At 41.6% G+C, this 20,529-nt stretch overlaps 2 protein-coding genes across 2 annotated transcripts; both read left to right on the top strand.

Annotated features, from left to right (window-relative positions):
• Positions 1 to 3,762: 3,762 nt before the first annotated feature.
• LOC129066566 (double-headed protease inhibitor, submandibular gland-like) lies at positions 3,763 to 8,639 on the top strand. Its single transcript, XM_054568217.1, has 6 exons — positions 3,763 to 3,915; positions 4,495 to 4,508; positions 5,046 to 5,167; positions 6,623 to 6,665; positions 7,915 to 8,021; positions 8,466 to 8,639. Exons 1-6 carry the CDS (start codon positions 3,846 to 3,848, stop codon positions 8,509 to 8,511), a joined length of 402 nt encoding a protein of 133 aa, XP_054424192.1. The 5' UTR covers positions 3,763 to 3,845; the 3' UTR covers positions 8,512 to 8,639.
• A 7,537-nt stretch (positions 8,640 to 16,176) lies between these two features.
• SPINK14 (serine peptidase inhibitor Kazal type 14 (putative)) lies at positions 16,177 to 19,237 on the top strand. The gene is made up of 3 exons (XM_054568600.1): positions 16,177 to 16,269; positions 18,130 to 18,266; positions 19,192 to 19,237. Exons 1-3 carry the CDS (start codon positions 16,177 to 16,179, stop codon positions 19,235 to 19,237), a joined length of 276 nt encoding a protein of 91 aa, XP_054424575.1.
• The last annotated feature ends 1,292 nt before the right edge of the window (positions 19,238 to 20,529 follow it).

Below are 20,529 nucleotides of genomic sequence, written 5' to 3'. Positions count from 1 at the left end.
GATGAAATGAAAAGTTGCCAGTTTACTATATTCTTATCTTTCACTCCACTTTGCTCCTGAAATGTTAAGTGAGAAAGTTGCCGGAACTGTTGCCAAGATCTCAAAACAAGAGTTATTGACAAGTCATGTCCACAGACGTTATTTGCTTATATCCCAGCCTCTGGCCCCAGGACAAACACTAATGAATCATGCTGGAAATGCCACATCCTTCCTTACCCAGAGGCTAAGGCTGTTCCTGTGCACCCGGGAGAGGTGTAGGCAGCTGGATGAGTCCAGTGTTCAGTGCCCGTGAAAGGATTTCTGGTGGCGCTGCTTAACACCAGATTAGCACCGACCCAGACACACAGAAGATTCTGAAGAAGGATGAAATGTTGATAGTCATTTTCATGTCAATATATCAAATGAGAAATAATAACGCGGCATCAACAATGAAAGCAGAATTTAAAAGCTATTATCTAGCTCCCCTTGTACCTTTCTTTCCCTCCACCACAAACTAGCAGGAAAAGATGTGTAGGACGTTGAAGGTCAACCGAACAAAACCATACAAATGTTATAGGCAAGCAATTACACTTTGTGGCTTGAATACTTGAGAAAGTAGACAAAATGGAAGGAATAAAATTTTCAAGAACAATGAAAGGGGCTGCTGCATGGCTGCATCCTGAAAAGGCACAAGACTCCTGAGTGTGTGACTAAAACAAGTGTCTCACACACCCTAGATTCAGGCTCAAAAATACCCTTGTCTCACGTGTGGCATAGAATCAGGGAGCACCCTCAGTGAAGGGAACCATCAGTGGCCGGCTGGGACCGTCATGATGCAGGCAGCAACCAAGAGTGTCCAGGCCAGAGGGCCTGCTCTCTCTTTCTGAGCGCTACCTCAGCATCTTAGATCCTCATAAACTCCAGCGATGAACGGGACCAGATCTCCCCAGATCCGGGCAGAGTAGGGGAGGGGGACTCAGAATAAAATGTAATTCTATTTAGAGACAAAGAAGGACTAGATACTTTTGTACACCTGCATTTACTGATCAAAACTCGCACCCACTCTGTGTGAGACCATATTGGGGATTATTAAGGAGTCACGCCAGCACATGCTCAGGTCAAGGGCTGGCTGCCCTAGAGTCACAGCTAATCAATTAGTTTGGAAGCAAAACCCTTGAGCCTGTTAAGCAACTGGTAATAAAAATAGGTGTGGATCTTTTGAAATGGCTTTCAATGTGGACAATGTATTGTGATGATGCTGAGTTCACATAATTCTCTATACTGTTTTTAAATTCTTAGGTAATTACTGAGTAGGTGGCAAGATGAAGAAAGAAAAATTCAGTCTTGCTTGAATTTGTCGATGGGATTAATTTCTTTGTCCTGCCTATGGGAATTTCCAAAACGGGAGGAACACGGGAGGTATGTTTTTAGACCATATTCTTGAACTGTGAATTAAAGAAGAGAACAAAATATAAAAGACATGTTTTTCCTGGAGAAGAAGGCACACACAAATTAAAACCTGGTTGGGGAAGAATAGATATGAAAGTGAAAATGAGAGAGGAAATGAAGACTCCTAAATTTTCCTGATTGAGTTATTGCTGACAAATCTTAGCAGAGTGGAACTGGAGAGAAGCCATTAAAAATGGGATTTGGTATCAAGGTTTTGGGGGAACATGTTGACCTTGAAGGTACTATGGGGTGCCTAGAAGGTCATGTCCGGTAAGAAGTGGAGAACTCAGTCTAGGACCCAGGTAACAGGTCCACCCTTACCTTCTTTGGGAAAGTAAGTAGAGGCAGAAATCTCATGTTGACACAGGGCTGGGTGGTGGTATGAGAACGGATGACAAAGCAGAAAATATCTTGTACCATTTCCAGGGGATCTGAGTCACTGAGAGGCCTCACTCCCTTTTTTTCCTATTTTTTTTTTTTAAATTTAAGTTTTGATTGGAAGCTCTCAAAAGGATTGACATGGAACCTTGAGGTTTGTGGTGAAAATGCAGGTGTTCTTAAGTCCTGTCTTGTTTCTATTTAAATTACTACCTTTAAAAATATGTTTCATTTATTACTGGCCTCATAAAATGGCATTTAGGAGGAAAAAATATGCTTCCATTTCTTAATTAAAAAGCAACAATGAAAAGTTTGCAAACTACAGACCCAGATGCTTGTTTAGGGCACCACCGACTCTAATATCCTCTCAGCCATTGTTCTTATTTCTAGCCCCTTAGAAATGGTCAGTCTAGTGAGATGCTCCACTGTAACTTGGGAAGATCATCCCCTTCAGGAAAGCTTCTGAAGAACATTTCTTGTATTGTGCCTATTTCAAACATTGATGGAGCCTTGAAATATGGGTGAGGTATAAGTATTCAAATTGCACAATGGCGTAAACTAAAATTGTGCAATTCTACCTGAGGGAAAGAGGTAGTATCAGAAAATGGAAAGTATGAATGAGAGAAAGACTCCTTTAAAAATTAGAAACAAGTGCAGTAAGTTAATGCAAGGTGATAGGATCTGAAATTAGAAGATCTAGTTTTGGTCAAGATTCTATCAGTCAGTCGCTGTCTGCCTTGGGGAATTTGCTTAACTTCTCCAGTCTTTGAGTTTGTCCTTTGTGAATTAACTCTATCTTAACTCTATCTTCTGGAAAGGTGATGTAAGGACCACATGCGATAATAGGGATGAAAGTGTTAAGTAATTGGAAGTCACTGGGCCTGTATTATTGAAAAGAATATTGGTTATTTTGGATAGACAGGGGATTGCGTTGAACAGAATAGCATTGGTATAGTCTTGAGAAGTATGAGGCAGTATGCTGAAACCAGAGTTTTCATTATAAATATCCATTTTATTTATTAAAGTAATATATCTTAATAAAGGGGGAACAAGTATTTTAGGAGAGAAAGAAAGGGCTAGAATTTTGTAAAACTAGCTGTCCCTACTATGAACTATGTGACTAAATAGAATTCATGGAATCTTTTTGAGTGTTTTGTTCCATCTGCTAAATAGCAATAATACTGGTCTACATAATTTACCAGTTTCATCATTTAACAAGCCTTCACTGAAGTAGCTTCATGCTCTAGAAAAGCAAGGTGTTACAGTGCTAACTATTCATGTTGTCTACTGCTGTACATTTAAAAGAAATGTCCCCATTGCTTTTACTTTTGGTTCACAAGCTGGCACTCAATCCACTGAGCCACACCAGCCAAGGCTGCTTTTACTTTTTATATTTCAACTTTCCTACATTTACTCTAACCTTTTAAAGATTTTATTTAAGTATAATTAGTATATAGTATTATATTAGTTATATTAATTTCAGGTATATAACATAGTGATTCAACATTTTCATACCTTACAGTGTGATCACTCCATTAATTCCAATAATTATCTGTCACCTTGCAAACTTATACCCTTTACACATATCATTTTATGGAGTGTCTCTTGTTTTTCTGAAAATGTCGGTGATGAATCAGGGGGCGGAACTGAGGGATCTCACTGCTAACTCTACACATATCATTTTAATTTTATTTCTCCTTCCTGCACCTATGATTTATTTGTCCTCAAATATAGCGATGCCATTGTATTTGCTAAGCAATCAAAGGATTATTACACAAAACAACTTTTGGTAGATGAGTTACAGGGCGTAAATGTTCCAACACTCTATAAATCAAGATAATAAGGAAGCTTTCCTTGAAAAAAAATGCCCTAGCTTGGGAAAACAGCCAATCATTGAAAGGTCAACTTTTAATGAGGGCGGGACCTTGCCCTCATGTATGCACTATATATCTGTATGCATCAGGCAGACTGTTCTCTCCCTGTTTCTCCCTCCTGACTTATTGCTCAGAGCAGCGTATCCCTAGCACTCATTCATCACCATGATGAAGACCATCACCGTTTTTGCCATTCTCGCTTTAGCAGCCACCACATGGGCTGACTCTCCAACTGGTGAGTTAAGATCCCTTTTAAATACTCATGCCTTTATGTTAGCTGCAATATATTTAGCTCTTAGTAATTACAGAATGCTGAAGTCAAAGGGAAATGTAGAAGGCATTTACTTGGATTGATTCTGACTGACAAAGTGAGGGTGGTCCAACTTTCAGGAAGAGGAAGATAGATGGAGAAGAATGAAAGGACTGTAGGCTCTTCACTCCGTTCTTGGTCGGAATCCTTCAGGGTTCTGACTTGCCCTTTCAGAGACCTCTTATGCAACTGTGGGATCATCACCCAACTCTACCCTAGGCATGCCCGCAGGAACTCTTGGATGCCTGTGACAGCCCTTCCTTCCAAGACCAGAGACATCCCCACGTATTTCCCCCCCGAGATCACGTCTCTGTCTTCACCCTGAGTTGGCCTTGAATAAAGACGTGACCTCTCCTAGGTCAGGCCTGGGCAAGGGACGTTGGGAAACGGTTTTAGGTACTGTGAACAATGAATTCAGCTTTGCGTGTCTAACCGTGGAATTTGCTCTTTCTCCAATTCCTTCTCTCCAATTGCATCTCATTCCACTCTCTTCCGGATATCAAGCAAGAGGAACACAGGTGAGCGCCCCCTCCTCTGTGTGGTCTTTGTGAAAATGGAATCAGAGTTAATGTGCCAATGGAGCTGGGGGAGTAGTTAAACTGGCTCATGTTGGACTGAAGTAATTCCTCAGGGGTCATACTCTTCCTACTTTTCTTCTCCTGGTGGCGCTTCTGTCTTTTAAAGGTTGCAAAAGGAATCTCCTTGCAAAAGGAAAGCAACAGACAAAGGAATTTTACTTTTGGGTAGCATTTTAAACTTTTCTGATTATTTTTCACATTCATTGTTCCTTTGGACTTGCATTATAACCCTAAAAAGGGAGACTGATATTTCCTTCATAAACAGCCAATTCTTATTTTCTTAAGGAATGTTCTAGGTCTGATTAATTTTTGTAACACAACACCCAGTCCATAGAAAATCTGCTAGACATGTTTGCAGAAAAGTTGAAGAGGCTAGTATTCTTTCCACTCTTTCTCTCTCCTTACCATTTCGTTATGAGAATGACTACGGAATTGAAGAAAGAGAACATAGGGCATTAATTTTTCTTCCAATTACAGGTGGACTGCTCCAAATACATGGGAAAAGGCACCAAGATTCCATGCTCAAGGATATTCAAACCAATATGTGGCTCCGATGAGAAAGTTTACAGTAATGAATGCATGTTCTGCATGGTACAACAGTAAGTATGGCATTCGGTTTGGAGACTCTCCCTTCTTTTTAAAGATCACAAGGTCCACATTGGCCAAAATCTGCTTGGTTTTTAAAAATGTAGTTTGATAAATCCTACCTTTTGTCAATATTCTCTGGGCATTGCTTTGTTAAAATAAAAAAAAAATTAGTTATATCTCTAAGGATAGCGATCCAGTCAAATTCTCATTCATATTATACAGTATCCCTTGGGCACTAGCTGCTACAGATACACATTTTTATTCCCACATTACATTTAAGGAGACTGGTCCCAGGCAGAACATGTATCTTGGTCAAAGTTATATGAATCTCCTGTGTTACATTATTCTTACTGCATAATAGGAACTCAGAAGACAGCTGTCTCTATTTAGACTGTTAGCCATGGACGTTATTATGAGACTTTGAGCTTTCCTTCGTACTCCAAGAAAATTCATATTGCTTCCTGTGGTTGCCTGAAAAAGTCTGGGGGAGAGAATGAGTGAACAAATGGGTAGTTGGAACCAACTAGAATCCCCACTGCCACACAGCCCTGCAAATAAATATTAACTCCTCACTGGAAACAACGTCTCAGCTTCTGGGAGAATGAAAGAATGGTTATTACCACCTGTTGAATTCACTATTTTATGATTAGTGGTTAAAATCATTGGCTTGGGTGTCAGACACCTGGATTAGCATCCAAACCGCCCTTAGGAGAACTGAGACCAAAGGCAAATACCCAGTCCACTACCCACTTCGGCGTTCTCATCTGTGAGAGAGAAATTAGAGCAGCGCTTAGAATCCACTGTGATGAAACATAGCAAACCTTAGCTAAGCAGCAGCCACAGAACGAAGGTCCATAGAGATGAGCTCGTCTTTCTTCTCATCATTTTCCTCCCTCTTTTCTCTTATTTTCTAGCCCTTCTGAAATTTACAGTCAAGTGTAATATCAATTGTTATTCAGAATAAAGTCTCTAGGCTATGCAAATACTTACAGTACTAAAACCATAGGAGTTTAAAGGCTGATGGGATCTTATTGATTGTATTTTCTTATATCCTCTTTTTAGAGGTCAGGGATCTAATACTCTCAGAAAGGAGAAGTAACTCTAACAAAGTTACTTACATTGTTAATGCCAGAGATGGATTTGAGCTCATTTTCTTTTTTTTTTTAACTGCAAAAATGTTTTCACATTATTCCTTTTTTATCTGAATAGTCATGGGCTATTTTCTAAAATGCCCTGTCTCCTTTTAGTGTTGATCTATTTTCTTATGCTTTTATTTGTTTGCAAAATGGTCATTTATCAAATATATTAATGGTGAATATTGGTCAACTGGAGTAGAATATTAACCAGAACTCCCCATTCTTAGTCCTGGTCAGACAATACAGAATGACATGTGACTGCATTATATTCCGTAGTTCATGAAGGAGCAAGAAACGGCATTACCCATTCAATAAAATTTTCTCTTCCAGAGAAAGGGGGCTTGAACTCAGAAAACTTCATGATGGGCGATGTGTAAGTACATGCAGAAACTTTATTAATTCTTAATATAAAAGGTTACACTAATTCCTCATTTTGATACAGAAAAACTACTTTAGAATATGTAATTTAAAATTATCCATGACTATGTATAAAGACATCTGGTCAGCCTAAACAGATGACCTGAAGTGTAATTAAGTTACTGACCTGGAGGAAGATTTCAGAAACTTTACTCAGAGCCCTTAACTGGGGCAGGTGGATGTACATATGGTTATTTTCTAACACTGCAACTAATTAGCAGGCTAAGAAGAGGATTTCAAGGGAATTAGAGGCTCAAGGTCAATCCCATAACAGTAAAGGAAGTTATTTCTTTAAAGGCTCATGCAAAAAAATTCAAGAACAAAAGTAGAAACAATTCAAATGTAAAGAGCTATGTGAGTGGATGCCAATTATTAGAATAAAGTTTGAAACAATATAAGACTGTACACATGTAAAAGACAGTTCCTTTTAAGGACGGGCGCCTAACCCAGTTGGATGGGCGAGAGAGAGAAATGTCATCATGAAACTGTTATAAAAGTAGCTGAGCCAACTATTAAGGAGAAATAGGAGTTGGTTTGATGGACAAAGTGGGTAAGGCCACGTAAACTCGGAAAAACACCATCAGCCAAGGCGCAGGGACGGTGAGGGGCAGGAAGCATGCGTGGAACTCAGTCCTGAAACTGCCTAGCATGAGAGGCAGAGCAGAGAGCCTGGGGGACAAGCACGGGCCACGAGGCGACTTTCTGTTGGTGGAGAATGAGTTAAGTGAAGAACAAGATTGAATTTGGTTTGTAAAAGGAAAAATCGCTCTGGCCCCAGTGTGGAGGGTGATTGAAATGCCAGGTAATGCGTGGAGGCTGGGCAATAAATTGGCAGATAATTGCAAATATGTAGGCAGGACCTATTTAGGCCTGAATAAGGTGAACGACAATATGGTGAGCAGAGGACTGATTTGGAAATGAAGTGCAAGGTAGAATCCACAGGATGTATTTGTCCCTCAGTTGGAGAGAATGAGTGAGAGAGGGAAGCCCTGAACTTGAGCGGAGCTATGCCTTGCTGTGATGGGGGTCCTACCATCGGCGGATGAGATGACGTCAATTGCAGAGAATCTGTGTTTTTGCGTATGGGATTTTGGACTAAATGATCCCTCGAGGTCTTTAAAAAGTTTGATTTTCTGTGATTTAATGATCTGAAATTGTTTTCTTTTCTTTTTAATTCATTTATTTTATTTTTTGGACATGGACAGGTTGCGTGCACCGGTTATTCCCCTATGTGCACCATGGAATACAAACCCCACTGTGGATCTGATGGTACAGTGTATGCCAACAGATGTATGTTTTGCAACGGTGTTGCGTAAGTGCTGAATTCAATGTATTATTTGCATAAATAGCCTTTCTCACAGAGCCAGAACCCATCTAGGCTACCGAGTAAGCTGTGTGCTGTTATGAAGCATAAGAGAGATGGTTCACTGATTATCATAATATTTTACAAGAAGTGAGAAGAGGGAAAGAGAGAGAGGAAAATAGAAAGGATGTGGAGAAAAGGAAGAAATGGAAGTTAGAAAAACAAGAGACTTGTTACAATATTTTCTAGTGACAGATAAAAGAGAAATTTACAGACTTTTTTTTTTTTGACTCCTGACACTGGTTTTTATGAGCACATTGATTTTTTATTTTTTAACTCACCTTGCTGAAGCTTTGTGCTTAATCACTCACCTTTCATGCTGTGTATTCATTGGACTGGTTTGACCTAAACATATGAAACTTATTTAAGTTCTCCAAATGATTTCTCTTGTAGGAAGAGCCGCGGTGAGCTCTATTTGGCAAATTACGGACAATGCTGAGTTTCCCTGACGCTCACGGACACCGACTTTCCTTTAGCAGATTCCACGTAGAGAGCTAGTTTCCCTGAGATGGCTGTGGGGACATGCACAAGGATTTGATTCCTCAATAAAAGAATCTCAGCAGAAAACTGTTTGGCTCATCTCTGTGTATATGATTCTTGTCTTAAGGGGCATATCTATGGTCATTTTCCTGAACTATAAGTCACACAGAAAGAGTTCCTCTACTCCCACTGAAGTGGGTACTGGAGAGATTATACACATACTGGTGAGTGAAGAATATGCTCATAGCCTCCCATTTTAAAATGACTCAAATTTTTCAAGTAAGCATGTGTCAAAGGGTGGACCTGACCATTAGTCTTATATTTTTTGCTACATTAATGAAAAGGGGAAAATTCAGGTTTGGCAAAAGATAGAGAATTCACAAGTACTATAACCTAATCAGAACAGACCAGAAATAAGATATATGTTTTAGGTGCTCCCAGTTAAAGGGGACTGAGTTGCATATGGGCATCAGCAAAAGAAGATCTTGTTGATCATGTTGGGAAAGAAATTAAAAACAACATGATCTGTTTAAGTGTCGAAGTCACTACAAAGACCCGAGAGAAATTCAAGGTAGTTGAGACGAACGAGGGTACAGACATCATTTCTCTGGGGCCCCCTCTGGCCGGGAGAAGGCTCCCTTCCGCAGCTTCACATAGATTTTCCTCTGTGCTTGTCTGGTTCCTAGTCTCCCCTTCTTATAAGATACCAGTTGTAGAGGATGGAGGCCCAATCAATGACCCCAGTTAACCTTCATTACCTCTTTAAAGATCCTATCTTGAAACACAGTCAACTTCTGCGGTACTAGAAGTTTAGGCAGCATACGCACGTTGGAGCCTAATTCAATCTGTAACAACCACCAAAACAAAACTGACAAGTAACGTGAAACCTGGTGCTGGTAGTAGACTAAAAATATCAAACATGACATTTAATTCTATTTTTTATTTAATCAAGTCTTGCTATTCATCTTGTTTGATTTAATAATATGCATATGGCGTCAATAAAATAATGTATAATCTGCCCTGGCTGGTGTGGCTCAGTGGATTGAGCATTAGCCTGTGAACCAAAGGGAGACTGGTTTAACTCCCAGTCAGGGCACAGGCCTGGGTTGTGGGCCGGCTCCCCAGTGCGGGGCTCATGAGAGGAAGCTCGCACTGATGTTTCTGTCCCTCTCTTTCTCCCTCCCTTTCCCCTCTGTCTAAAAACAGATAAATAAAATCTTTAAAAAAATGTATAATCACAGAATACTTTTTGTGGGCTTTAAGAAGGTAGAGATTTAAGGTTAATATAAAGTAAAATGCTTTCCAAGTCAAAAACAGCAAAATAAAGATAGTGATTATATGTTGATAAAAATAATAATATAGATGTGGTGTTATTAACTGAATAGAATGGCTACTGTATTTTTTTAAAAAATTGTTTTAAATACTTAGAAAAATGTCTTTAGACAAAAACAGAGCTTATGTAAGTAAACTGTCTTTTTCAATTTATGGATTAAAAAAGGAAGTTATGTAATTATTGCATAATTATATATATAAAACATAATTTATATAAGTAAATCTACTCTATAATATATAATATAAATTAATATATTTTAGATATATTAATATATAAATATAGTGTATTTAAATATAATATATATAAATTACAATTGCAAACATTCATCTGCTGAGATAACAAATCTCAAGAGGAAGAAAAGACAAAGTTTAGGCACATTATTAAAATATGAAGCCATATAAGCATAAATCAGAATTTAAAAATTAAGACTTCTCCACACTTTGAGCCTAGATTTTAGGTTTGTACTGTTTTTTAAGAAAACACATGTGTGTAAAATGTATCCAAGTATTTTCTTCTTGCAAAAACATCCTCTAAATTGTTGAAATATACTTACTAACAAGGTCTGAAATCAACTTTTATTGGGTTAACCTTCAGCACATTAGTAAACTCTACTGGCCTAATCTTTAATATGCCAACACACCCATTAGTAACCTGCCATGGGCCAGCACTGGCCAGAGTCAAGGGCCCCCTCTGGGGGTGCTGTGGCCTTCCATACTCTTCACGGATCTATGAACCTCCTGTGGCCATACACACATTAGCTACTATTTTGCAGGGGGTGAGTGAGCGGGAAATTGTGCTTGCTGATTGGCTTTATCTCTGTCTGTGCAAAGAACAGGCTAGTAATTCTGTTACCCAAGTCAAAGCTCAAGAATAGGGCAGGACTTATCTGAAGTATCCTTTGCAAATATCTTGCCTATTTGATTGGTTGCCTTCATGTTTTGTTGATGGTTCCTTTTGCCTTGCAGAAGCTTTCTTAATTTGGTGTAATCTTGCTTATTTGCTTATTTATTTTTACTTTTGTTTCCCTTGCCTTGGGGTCAAGTTCATGAAAACACCTTTGAGACCAACGTTCATCAGTAAGTGGGTAAAGGGAGTCAAATATATGGTAACAGAAAGAAACTAGACTTTGAGTGGTGAGCCTGCAGATGTCTAACTATCATGGTGTAACCTGTATAAACTATGTAATGTTACCCCAGTAAAGTTATAAAATAAAAGAACAGAGCAAGAGACTATGTAGGTATGACTAATGCTGCCCTATGGCTTCTATATGATCCCCGAGAAGGGAAAGACTTTATTCCACAGCCTGGGGCGGGACTGATAATTGTGGGGTGGCTCTCCTGTGATGGAGAAATAGCTGCTGGGGCTTAAAAGGGGGGCTGCTCAGGACTGGGGTGGAGATGGTGAAAGAAAGGGCTGGACTGTAAAAGTTCTGTAGGTGGGTAGTGGAGGCGAGACTTTCCTGTCTGCAGGAGGACAGTGGAAACTTAGCTTAAATCCTTTGAAAGATTTTGGTGTCCCTGGACGGCGATAAGAACCTGCTTGAGACTATAGAGCAAGGAGCTGGTTTTTGAAAACGTTGGTTTGATGTGACATTGTAACATATCAATTTTATATATATATATATATATATATATAATTATTATTATTATTATCTTTGTAGCTAGGGATAGGAGCCTGACATCTGGGGACGAAGCCCCAAGATGGAGCTTTTGGAATGAAGCCATGGTTGTAATCGATAGACCAACAGTTCTCTGAGGGACATGTAACCCCCTAATTTTACTTTTTCTCTCATCCCAATATTAGTTCAACGGCAATTTGGGAGAGTTTGGAAATGCTAAAGATGTGTTAACCTCATTTCTTTCCTATGATGTTTATAGACATGTCTGTTATCTTATTTTTTTCACCTATTAAATAGAGCTACATGGTGATAATATGCAATTCCTTTTATAGTAAGACGTTTTGCTTCACTTTTGCCTATACTGAACTTGTAGAATTTATTGTTTGACTTTTCCTTTTTAAAATTCATTCATTCATTCATTCATTCATTTATAGAGGAAGGGAAGGAGGAAGAGAGGGAGAGAAACATCAATGTGAGAGAGAAACACCAATCAATTGCTTCTCGTACAACTCCCCGACCTGGGAACAAACCAGCAACTGAGATATGTGCCCTGACTGAGAATCAGATCTGTGACCCTTTGTCTTGCTGAACAATGCCCAACCTACTGAGCCATGCTGGTCTGGGCTATTGTTTGACTTTTCAATGCTGAGGTGGACGAGAAACACAGCATCCTTGATTAATATGTGAATGCCGGAAGATTCAGAAAACTTAAATATTGGCAATTCTTTCCTCAAGTCTTTCCTCAAGTCATGGGCACTTACTTGTTTAATGATTTCCTCCCGCCCTGGTATAACCCCTGTGACGGTAAGGAAGGGCGGGTCCTTTTCCCTGCTGTATTTCCAGTGTGGCACATGACTCCCAGCAAATCAGAATGCCAGACAATGGAAGGCCTATGGGAACACGCTTAACCAGTGATGCTCTGCTAATAAAACCTGTGACAAAGCAAAGCAAAAAGATAAATAAATAAACAAGTAATTTTTTCTCAGGTGGGAAGTAATTTCATACTCATTCCCTTTTGAATATTCATGTCATGTCTTGAATCTGGGGCTCTGAGCCAAGAACGCCCATGTCAGCTGCTATAGCAAAGAAAGAGCAAAAATAAAGAGCATTTATTGGTGAGTAATCTGGGTCAGGCAGTTTCCCAAGCTGTTTCAATATGAGCCCTGGCCAGGTAGTACAGTTGGTTGTAGCGTGGTCCTGATATGCCCCGGTTGTGGGTCCGATCCCCGGTCAGGGCACATACAAGGAAAAACCAATGAATGCGCAAATATGTAATCAATAAAAAATATTAAATGTTACCTTCATTAAACCTCCAAAGAGACCTTTAAAGAAGGTTTGGTTACCCCATCATGCAAATTGGGTAATTCTATCCAGAGAAAAAAGAAAATACTTTCCAGGTTGACATGATCTGTTTTTATTCTGCACAGGATTCTTTCTAAACCATGGGCGCCTCTACCGTCTTTCTGGAGAGGAATGGTTCATTTAGAAGGTGACAGGGTGCATTCAAAATGCCCCATGTTACATTGCAAGCACAGAGCCCACAGGCTAGATGAAAAAACACCTCTTTGATATTCTAGATGACCTTTTCTGGAAGCTTTTAGTAGGCTTGATTTTAGACATTTATTAAAATGAAATAATAAGAGCTCAATTAACTGAGGTAAATAAAAATTGGTTGATTCCAGCATTGTTAAAAATAATGAAAATTGGAATCAACCTAACTGAGCAACAACGGAAGAATATTAATATAATCCATACATGTGATGAAACATGACATGAGGCATCTAAATTCATGTTTGATATGACTACATTTAAAAATCAAGAGAATGTTACATTACATTTCTAAGTGTAAAAAACAGAAAACAATGTACTACAAAAATGTGATTGAGTAGGACAATAACAACATGTATGCGTGTTCATGAATGTGCATAGATATACATTTCTTTTAAACTGGAATTATATAATTCAATATATGTTTAACAGTTGTCTCTGGGTTTTGAGATTTCACATCTTCATATTGCGTTTGTTTTTCTATTTTCTAAAGCAAACATGTATTTCCTCGGTGTAAGAACAACTGTGCTTTACAGACAGAAAGATAGAGGCAGGAAGTGCAAGCAACAGGAGGGAACTCAGCTATGACAACACCTTGTCCCTGGTGCACAGCTGCCAAGGCTCTGGGCGGATACAGGGACGAAGCTGGACCCACTGCCAGTGGCATTCATCACCTCACCCATCACTGCGACCTCCTCTCTTTCTCGGTTGTTCCCACATTCTGCATTCTGGCTGACTAATTACCATTGAGGAACATACTATGCTTTTTCAGCTATGCTCTTGCCTGCTGTGGTATGTTTCCTCATGCTGTTGCCTCTTCAGAATGCCCGCCACAGGCCACCCTGTGCACCCCCGAGACGTCCGGGCAGCTCTGTGCTTTCTTCCCCACGGCCTCCTGCTGAGGTTGCTGTGCATGGGATCTGAGTGTCGGGCCTCCCAGGGTCTGCTCAGTCCAGCACGTAATGCCTCAGTGCCTTCCTCCCACGCAGCTACTCTGTCCCCTCCCAAGTCGCTAACATGTGCTCCTTAAATGCGATTCACCAGCCACAAAAGCCACAAACGCATGCCACATCTCTCTTCCCTTTCTTTCTGAGGTGCGTCACCTGGGGCATACGTGAGCGGGGGTGGTGGGGGCCTGGCACTGTGTGTCAGTGCAGTCGGATCTCCCACTGTGGCTGCTCCACTCCTGGAGGGATCCAGGGAAGGTGCCAGGAAGAGATGCGGGGGTGGGGCCCAACAAAAACGTGGGGTCCTACATTGTCTCAGGAGCAGGCAGGGTAGGCAGCTCTGGAGGTTGTGCCGGGGGCCTCCGTCCATCCTGGGGAGTGGAATACGAAGGAGACATTGCGGCATAGTAGCAAAGCGTTGATGTAAATTCTCTGTCGCCAGATGCCACAGAGCAGGGGTAAAGGCCTAAAGGACACAGGGAGGACCAGGCCACTTCTGCAGGATGAGGGAGACAGGAGAGTTCGATGTGGTCCTAGATCAAGCTCGGGAACCTGCAGACACCGTTCTCTAGGGTTGCAAAGGCTGCGACAGGAAAAGCGATCCCACCAGAGGATCTGCTTGCTGACGTCTCTCTCCCTTTCTGTGCCTGGGGGAAAATAGCTTTGGGGCCCTCCTGAGATGGTTTTTCCGGGAATGCCCCAAGAGAGTCCGGCATTCCTAGTCAGAAGATCCTCAGCATAGCCAAGCATGCCTGGAATATTATTAGAAATCTTTGTCCTAATCCAAAGAGATAGTCGCTGTTCCATGAACAAGTACAGACTTGCGTCCTCAGTTGAGAAGCCCTTGTTGTCTGTCTAGAAGCCTCTAGTAGCCTCATCATTTTCTCTGTAGCTTCTTAAAGAAAAAAAGAAAAAATCGGTGAGTCTTCGGGTAAGGAGTTGCCTTTTCACGACAGCAATCTAAAATACCTCCATACTAAAAGAATACAACTCTGCCCAAAGAGTGACCGCTGATTTACTTCTGTCTTCTGGGTAGTCACAGGTCTGTCACTGAGGTCTCTGCTTTGATGTATGACTGACCAAGGTTTAACTTTTCCCGGGCATTTGTTCTGGGGGGAGGGGGGAATGAGTCGTTCCCAGTGCGGCATGCAGAATTCCCAGTGGGCAGACTAGAGAGGGAGCTTCACCTCAGAGGTGGTTTTCATCGGCTAATGATCTCTGCTTTGGTGACTGTACTAGAGGGCAATGTCCTGAGACGACACCTCGGAGCGTCGTTGTAAGAACACACCAGGCGGACCCATGGCCACATCCCTCCTGGTACACCGCTCATTTTTGTTCTTCCTCCTGATCCACTGGGTGTCGTACTCTGGTGAGTGACTCGGCTGGTTCTGGCAGGCGTGTAAAGTGGACCTGTGGGCTCTGACATTGTGACCTGACATAGAACGCCTCGATATTTGTATTTATTTATTTAAGGGGGCTATTTTACTGTGTCTACAATGTGCATCTGTGTCTAGAGAGAAAGGTAATGGAGTGTGGTAAAAAAAAAAAAAAGCTCTGGGCCAATGGGCAGGGGCTTTGGTTTTTCCCTCTATTAATGCAGATTATGGACTATGGACTTAACTCACGGGGAACAGGCGGCTTAGGTGATTCAGTGAAGAGACACGTGAAAGTGATCAGCAACCCGCCTGCACCGTAGTGCCTCTCAGAGACTCAGAACTTTGGGCAACACTTTGCCATATATTTGAAGGGGTCATTATCTTTTGTGTCCTCTTTGGTTTTTCACATATCTGCCATGAATTTCTGGGCATTTCATAAGCAAGGGTCTTTCCCCTCTCTGGGAATTAGGGGGATTGGGCTAAAAGGTCTCTTTAAAGTTCTAGCCTTTCTTCATTTCTTTCACGTATGGACTGCCAATTCCGAGTCCACTGAAGCCCAGGCTAATTACTGTTCTTCAGAAAGTAGTTGGTATACTGGATTGGCAGTTCGTGTGAGCACAGATAGATCGCCACAGTCCTCTGCAGATTATCCGTCAGGAGAAGAAGGGTTGTTCAGCATGTTGGAAAAAACAACAACAACAACAATGAAACAATGTTTCAAATGATTGCATGTCTCCTTGGTAATAGTTTAGAATTTTTCTATTCCAGATTAAGAATTCTTACTCAGCCAAAAGAATATGCGATGATTTATCAGACGTTAGCTCCTGTAACTATCTTCAGTTCTGTTTTAGTTTCAGGGCCTCAACAATGGTGGCCACCATATGGAAAATTTAAGGTAATGTTCTACGAGGTTTGCCAGGACCGAGGTCCTAATCTGAGTTTCCTCTGGAAGTGCTATTTTAGAGCCTTACTCCAGCCAGACCATCTGCAATGCTCTTCGAGGGCCGTGCGTAGGAATGTGACAGGAACCCTGCAGGAATAGGAGCCCAGAGGAGAGGGATCCCAACGGGGGCCCCGGCTGAGATGTGCTCGCAGACACACACCAAGATGCCTCCACGGCACCTGGAAACTGTTTCTGAGCACCAATGACCGCCGGAGGCGGGCAGAGTCTTAAGAGCCCACAGACAAGGGCAGAGCGCAGTGTTTGCTCTCCAGGAGCTCACGGTTTGGGGAAGGAGTTTTCCCGAACGCTGAGACGCGCAAGAGCACCTTTGTGAGTTGTGAATAGGGAATATCTAAGCTGTGGGCTAAGGAAAATGTGAAGGAATAGAAACTCCCTGAACAGAGCCTCAAACTCTGTTTGCAAGCCCCTCTGAGGATTAAATATATTGTGAAACCAACAAGCGTTTGATAAGTGAGGACAAAGGGTGATGAGAGATTATTTTTTTTCTTATAGATTTGTAGATTAAGCTGCAAAAACTCCTTCACTTTAGGAAGGACACACTGATTAGAGATACAAAAAGAAAGGATGAAGGGTTGGGACTGTGTTTTAAGAAATATCTCTAAGATAGTAGGTTAGAACCTGAGTTCCGAGGGTAGAATGAGTTTAGGTTCAGAGAAAAAAAAATAGGTTTCATAGGTTGTGGTCAGGACAAACCATAAGCCTCTAGATGGAGGAAACATGGAGCATTTGGGGGGAATAAAAACTCAAAAGGCAAAGAGCAAGGCAGTGTAAGGCAGGGTGGGAATGGGTGGGGGAGTCCATGTCACATGGGGTCTTCCATCCCGTACTAAGAACAGTTTTTAAAAATGTGAAATGAAGTGCAATTAAAGGATCATAATCAACAGAATAGGATGATTCCATTGACGTTTAAATTATGGAAACTAGAAGAGAGCAGAAAAGAGGAAGTGGAGGAATTAGCTGGGGGACAGATACAGGAGGCAGATGGCGTGGCCCGGCTGGCGTGGCGGCAGCGGATAGATAAGGGAAGAAGGAAGAAGAGTTTCTCAGCTCCAATATGATTTCTCTTTCTCTAAATGCTAAGCCAGAATTCCCTCCCGCCTTGTACCAGAGGCACTTCATCTATCGCATGGCTTTCGTAGAGCCCGAGACCACCGGCCTCAAGCCATTGTCCCAGGGTCACTGCTTCAGGCCACCACTGACTCCAGCCTTGCAAGTAGACAGGGGTCCTGATCCCTGATGACACGTGTCCCTTCCCTTGTTTTCAGTTTTCCCTACAAAACCAGGGAGTTATTCTCAACGATCCCCACATTTCACAACTTTAAGAATTGGCTTGGGGGTTTTGAGAGTGAATAAAAAGTGTGATAACTCTTTAAAGTCAAGGCATATAGATTTCAGGGGAGCCTCTTTTCCAATGATGGGCTTCAGTTCCCTTAGCTGAGTTGGCATAGAACATCTCTAGGAATATATTCCCAAATCTCGTCATCTGGGAACAAAGGATATTGAGAGAGAAGCTGAATGTCCCAGATACATTTTATTTATCCGCTCTTCCTTTTCCCTCTGTAGCAGAGCAGGCCTCTGTTCTCTCTCGCTGCCAGGAGGTACCCTAATGCTATTGGAGGGGCTATACATAGGTTCTGGTTCTGTTGCTTTGTGGAGGGGGAGACCTGAGAGCTTCTGGGAGACTTGGGTAGGGTCCTGGCTGCCTTTAGTCCAGACTAATACAGTCCAGAGAGGAATTACCTGTCCATGAGCATGACTCTAGTCATACCATTCTTTCCAACTGAATTTCAGGTGAAATGTCCATATAAGAAAAACGGTTTCAACTGGTTCAGAGGAACGATGAACCCCTGCATTGGTATATATCAACCGATCTGTGGCACTGACATGGTAACTTATGACAACCCCTGCATCTTGTGCATTGAGAGCTTGTGAGTACTATTGGGATGGGGGAGGGGGGAAGAGAACAACAGAAAAGCTCAGCCCGTAGAAACTACTCCACCTCTTCTACCAAGTACATCAGCCCCGAGGCCAGGAATTGGCTCCAGTTTGCACAGATAACAATCAGCCCCCACTGAGAAGAGCCTGTGGTCATATCAAGTCCACTGGGGTACAAAGCAGACTCATTGTGCTCAGTGGTGCTCTTCAAAGCCTTCCTTCCCTCCGAGCCCTCCCATTCCCCGGTGCCAGTTGATGGATTTTCACCTGAAGTTTCCATTATCCCTCCAGTCCTGAAATTCTTTGGTTTTTAAGACAAATTGTGGTTTTGGACTCAGCTCTATTCAACCTCTCTGGCGGCAGAATGAGCTTGAAACGGAGCTTTCTTTGACGTGGTGCTCAGCGGTCAGATACGCAGATCACAGGGAACCATGGCGTCAAGTGTGATCTCTGTAGAAGCCAGTACAGTTCACAGGGAGAGAAATTATCCCCGTGGCATCAGACCGGAGCCCTTCGCCCAACAATTATTTTGTGATTTTGTGCACAGAAAAATGACAGGAGTGTGTAAACCTCAGGTTGTCCCCACGAATAAGTAATTCAGCCGAAGTGTGAGAGTACCGACAGATTAGAAGGGGATTAACATAGCTCCTATATCACAAACTCAGGAGTGACTCTGGAGCCTGCTTTCAGAGAGATGGTAGCATAGGTCATAATATCTTCGGTAATGCCTTAGGATCGTGAAAGGAAAACTAGGTAGGGAATCCACTAACCTGGCTTTTATCTTTAGTCCATTCCCCCATTTGTTCTGGCTCTAAGTTTCCTCAAGTATAAAATAAGGACAATAGATAATTCTCAAGAATATGTGTAGGTCTGTTATTCTACTGTTTAATGAAATATTTATTCTTACTCTTTCTGTAGGAAAACTAATGGGAGAGTTAGGTTTCAATATGATGGACCATGCTAGCCAAGCAGACACGGATGAGAAAGAAGAGACCTCCTCCTCTTGTACCTGGACTGTCCTCCTTTTCTCCTTGCATGTGTTCTTAGTGACAGAGAGCTGTTCCTCTTGAGCTTGTATCAAATAACTAAAGCTTCTTTCTTTGGGCCTCTTCCCTCACTGCCTTGCATGTGCTCCCTCAAAAATAAACTTTTCTGAAAGTCTGACTTCACTTGGGTTTTATATCTGTGTCTCAAGCCTCAGGAACAGAACAAATTAAGCATTTGAGCCCAGGGTCCAAGACAAACAGTGGGATTAATCAGCTCTCTGGTACTGAGAACTGCAGGGTCTTCTCTGTAAAGGCTCCAGGTAGTCTTCCAAGAAACATGACAGAATTTTCTTCCATATTCCTTTGCCATTTAAAAGACCAAGTAGTAGGAATTCTGGAGCATGGTGCAGTTCCTGGCCAAGGTTTTGCCCACGTTCTGCATCCTCCTCATTGAACAACCTCTGTTTCAGACTCGGCCCTGAGACAGGTGCTTACACATGTCTGGCTTAGGTCAGCAGAGCCCAACACCTGCCCTGCTCTACGCTTCTTCATAGCGGGAGGCCTGTAGCGATGGTATCCATGACTGTTCCTTTGGGTCTTGGTCTTTTTCTTAAATTCTTCTGAAAACTTTCTTCAGAAAATTTTCTTCTGAAAATTTTAACCTCTGAAACACAGGGACATGTTTTTGTTTGGGTTATATGTATATGTGTGTGTGTGTGTGTGTTTTCTAATATGGAGAGACGACCAATACACACTAACATGCTCTCTTCCCCTCAGCAGCTGGCTGCCTGCTGGCTTGGGGAACAGCCACTCCTGCTTCTCAATGTCCAGCAAGCCTATGGGTGGAGAGTTTAGGTGTCCTCTTAGCTCTTTGACCTTCATTACCATGCTGATAACATAGTGGACACATGGTTCCACTGAAAATTAAACATCTGTTAGTCTATCATTTTTAACATATGAAAAGCAAAAAGCTCTGCAGAAAATTAAATATTCTCTCTATTTACAGCGAGTCCTTTCTCCAAATCCTGGCCCGACAGGAACCCCAACAACGCCAGAGAGGACTGTTGTCCAACATGATTGCTTGGACTTCCTGGTCCCACAAATCCTTTCTTCTGCAATCATTAATCTGCCATCAATGCCATTCAGTAGATTTATTTTTTTCATTTCAAACCTTTTAATTTCACCTCTACAAGTTTGATTTATATCTTCCATATTTCTAACTTTTAAAAAAAGTTGCAACTGGAACATAGTTTTAATAATTATTTTATGA

The sequence above is a fragment of the Pteronotus mesoamericanus genome, unplaced genomic scaffold, assembly GCF_021234165.1.
Source record: "Pteronotus mesoamericanus isolate MK-2021 breed Mesoamerican mustached bat unplaced genomic scaffold, CSHL_Meso_final contig_2, whole genome shotgun sequence".
NCBI classification, from domain to species: domain Eukaryota; kingdom Metazoa; phylum Chordata; class Mammalia; order Chiroptera; family Mormoopidae; genus Pteronotus; species Pteronotus mesoamericanus.
The sequence above is the reverse complement of the archived record's forward strand: the minus strand, read 5'-3'. Positions and strand labels throughout refer to the sequence as shown.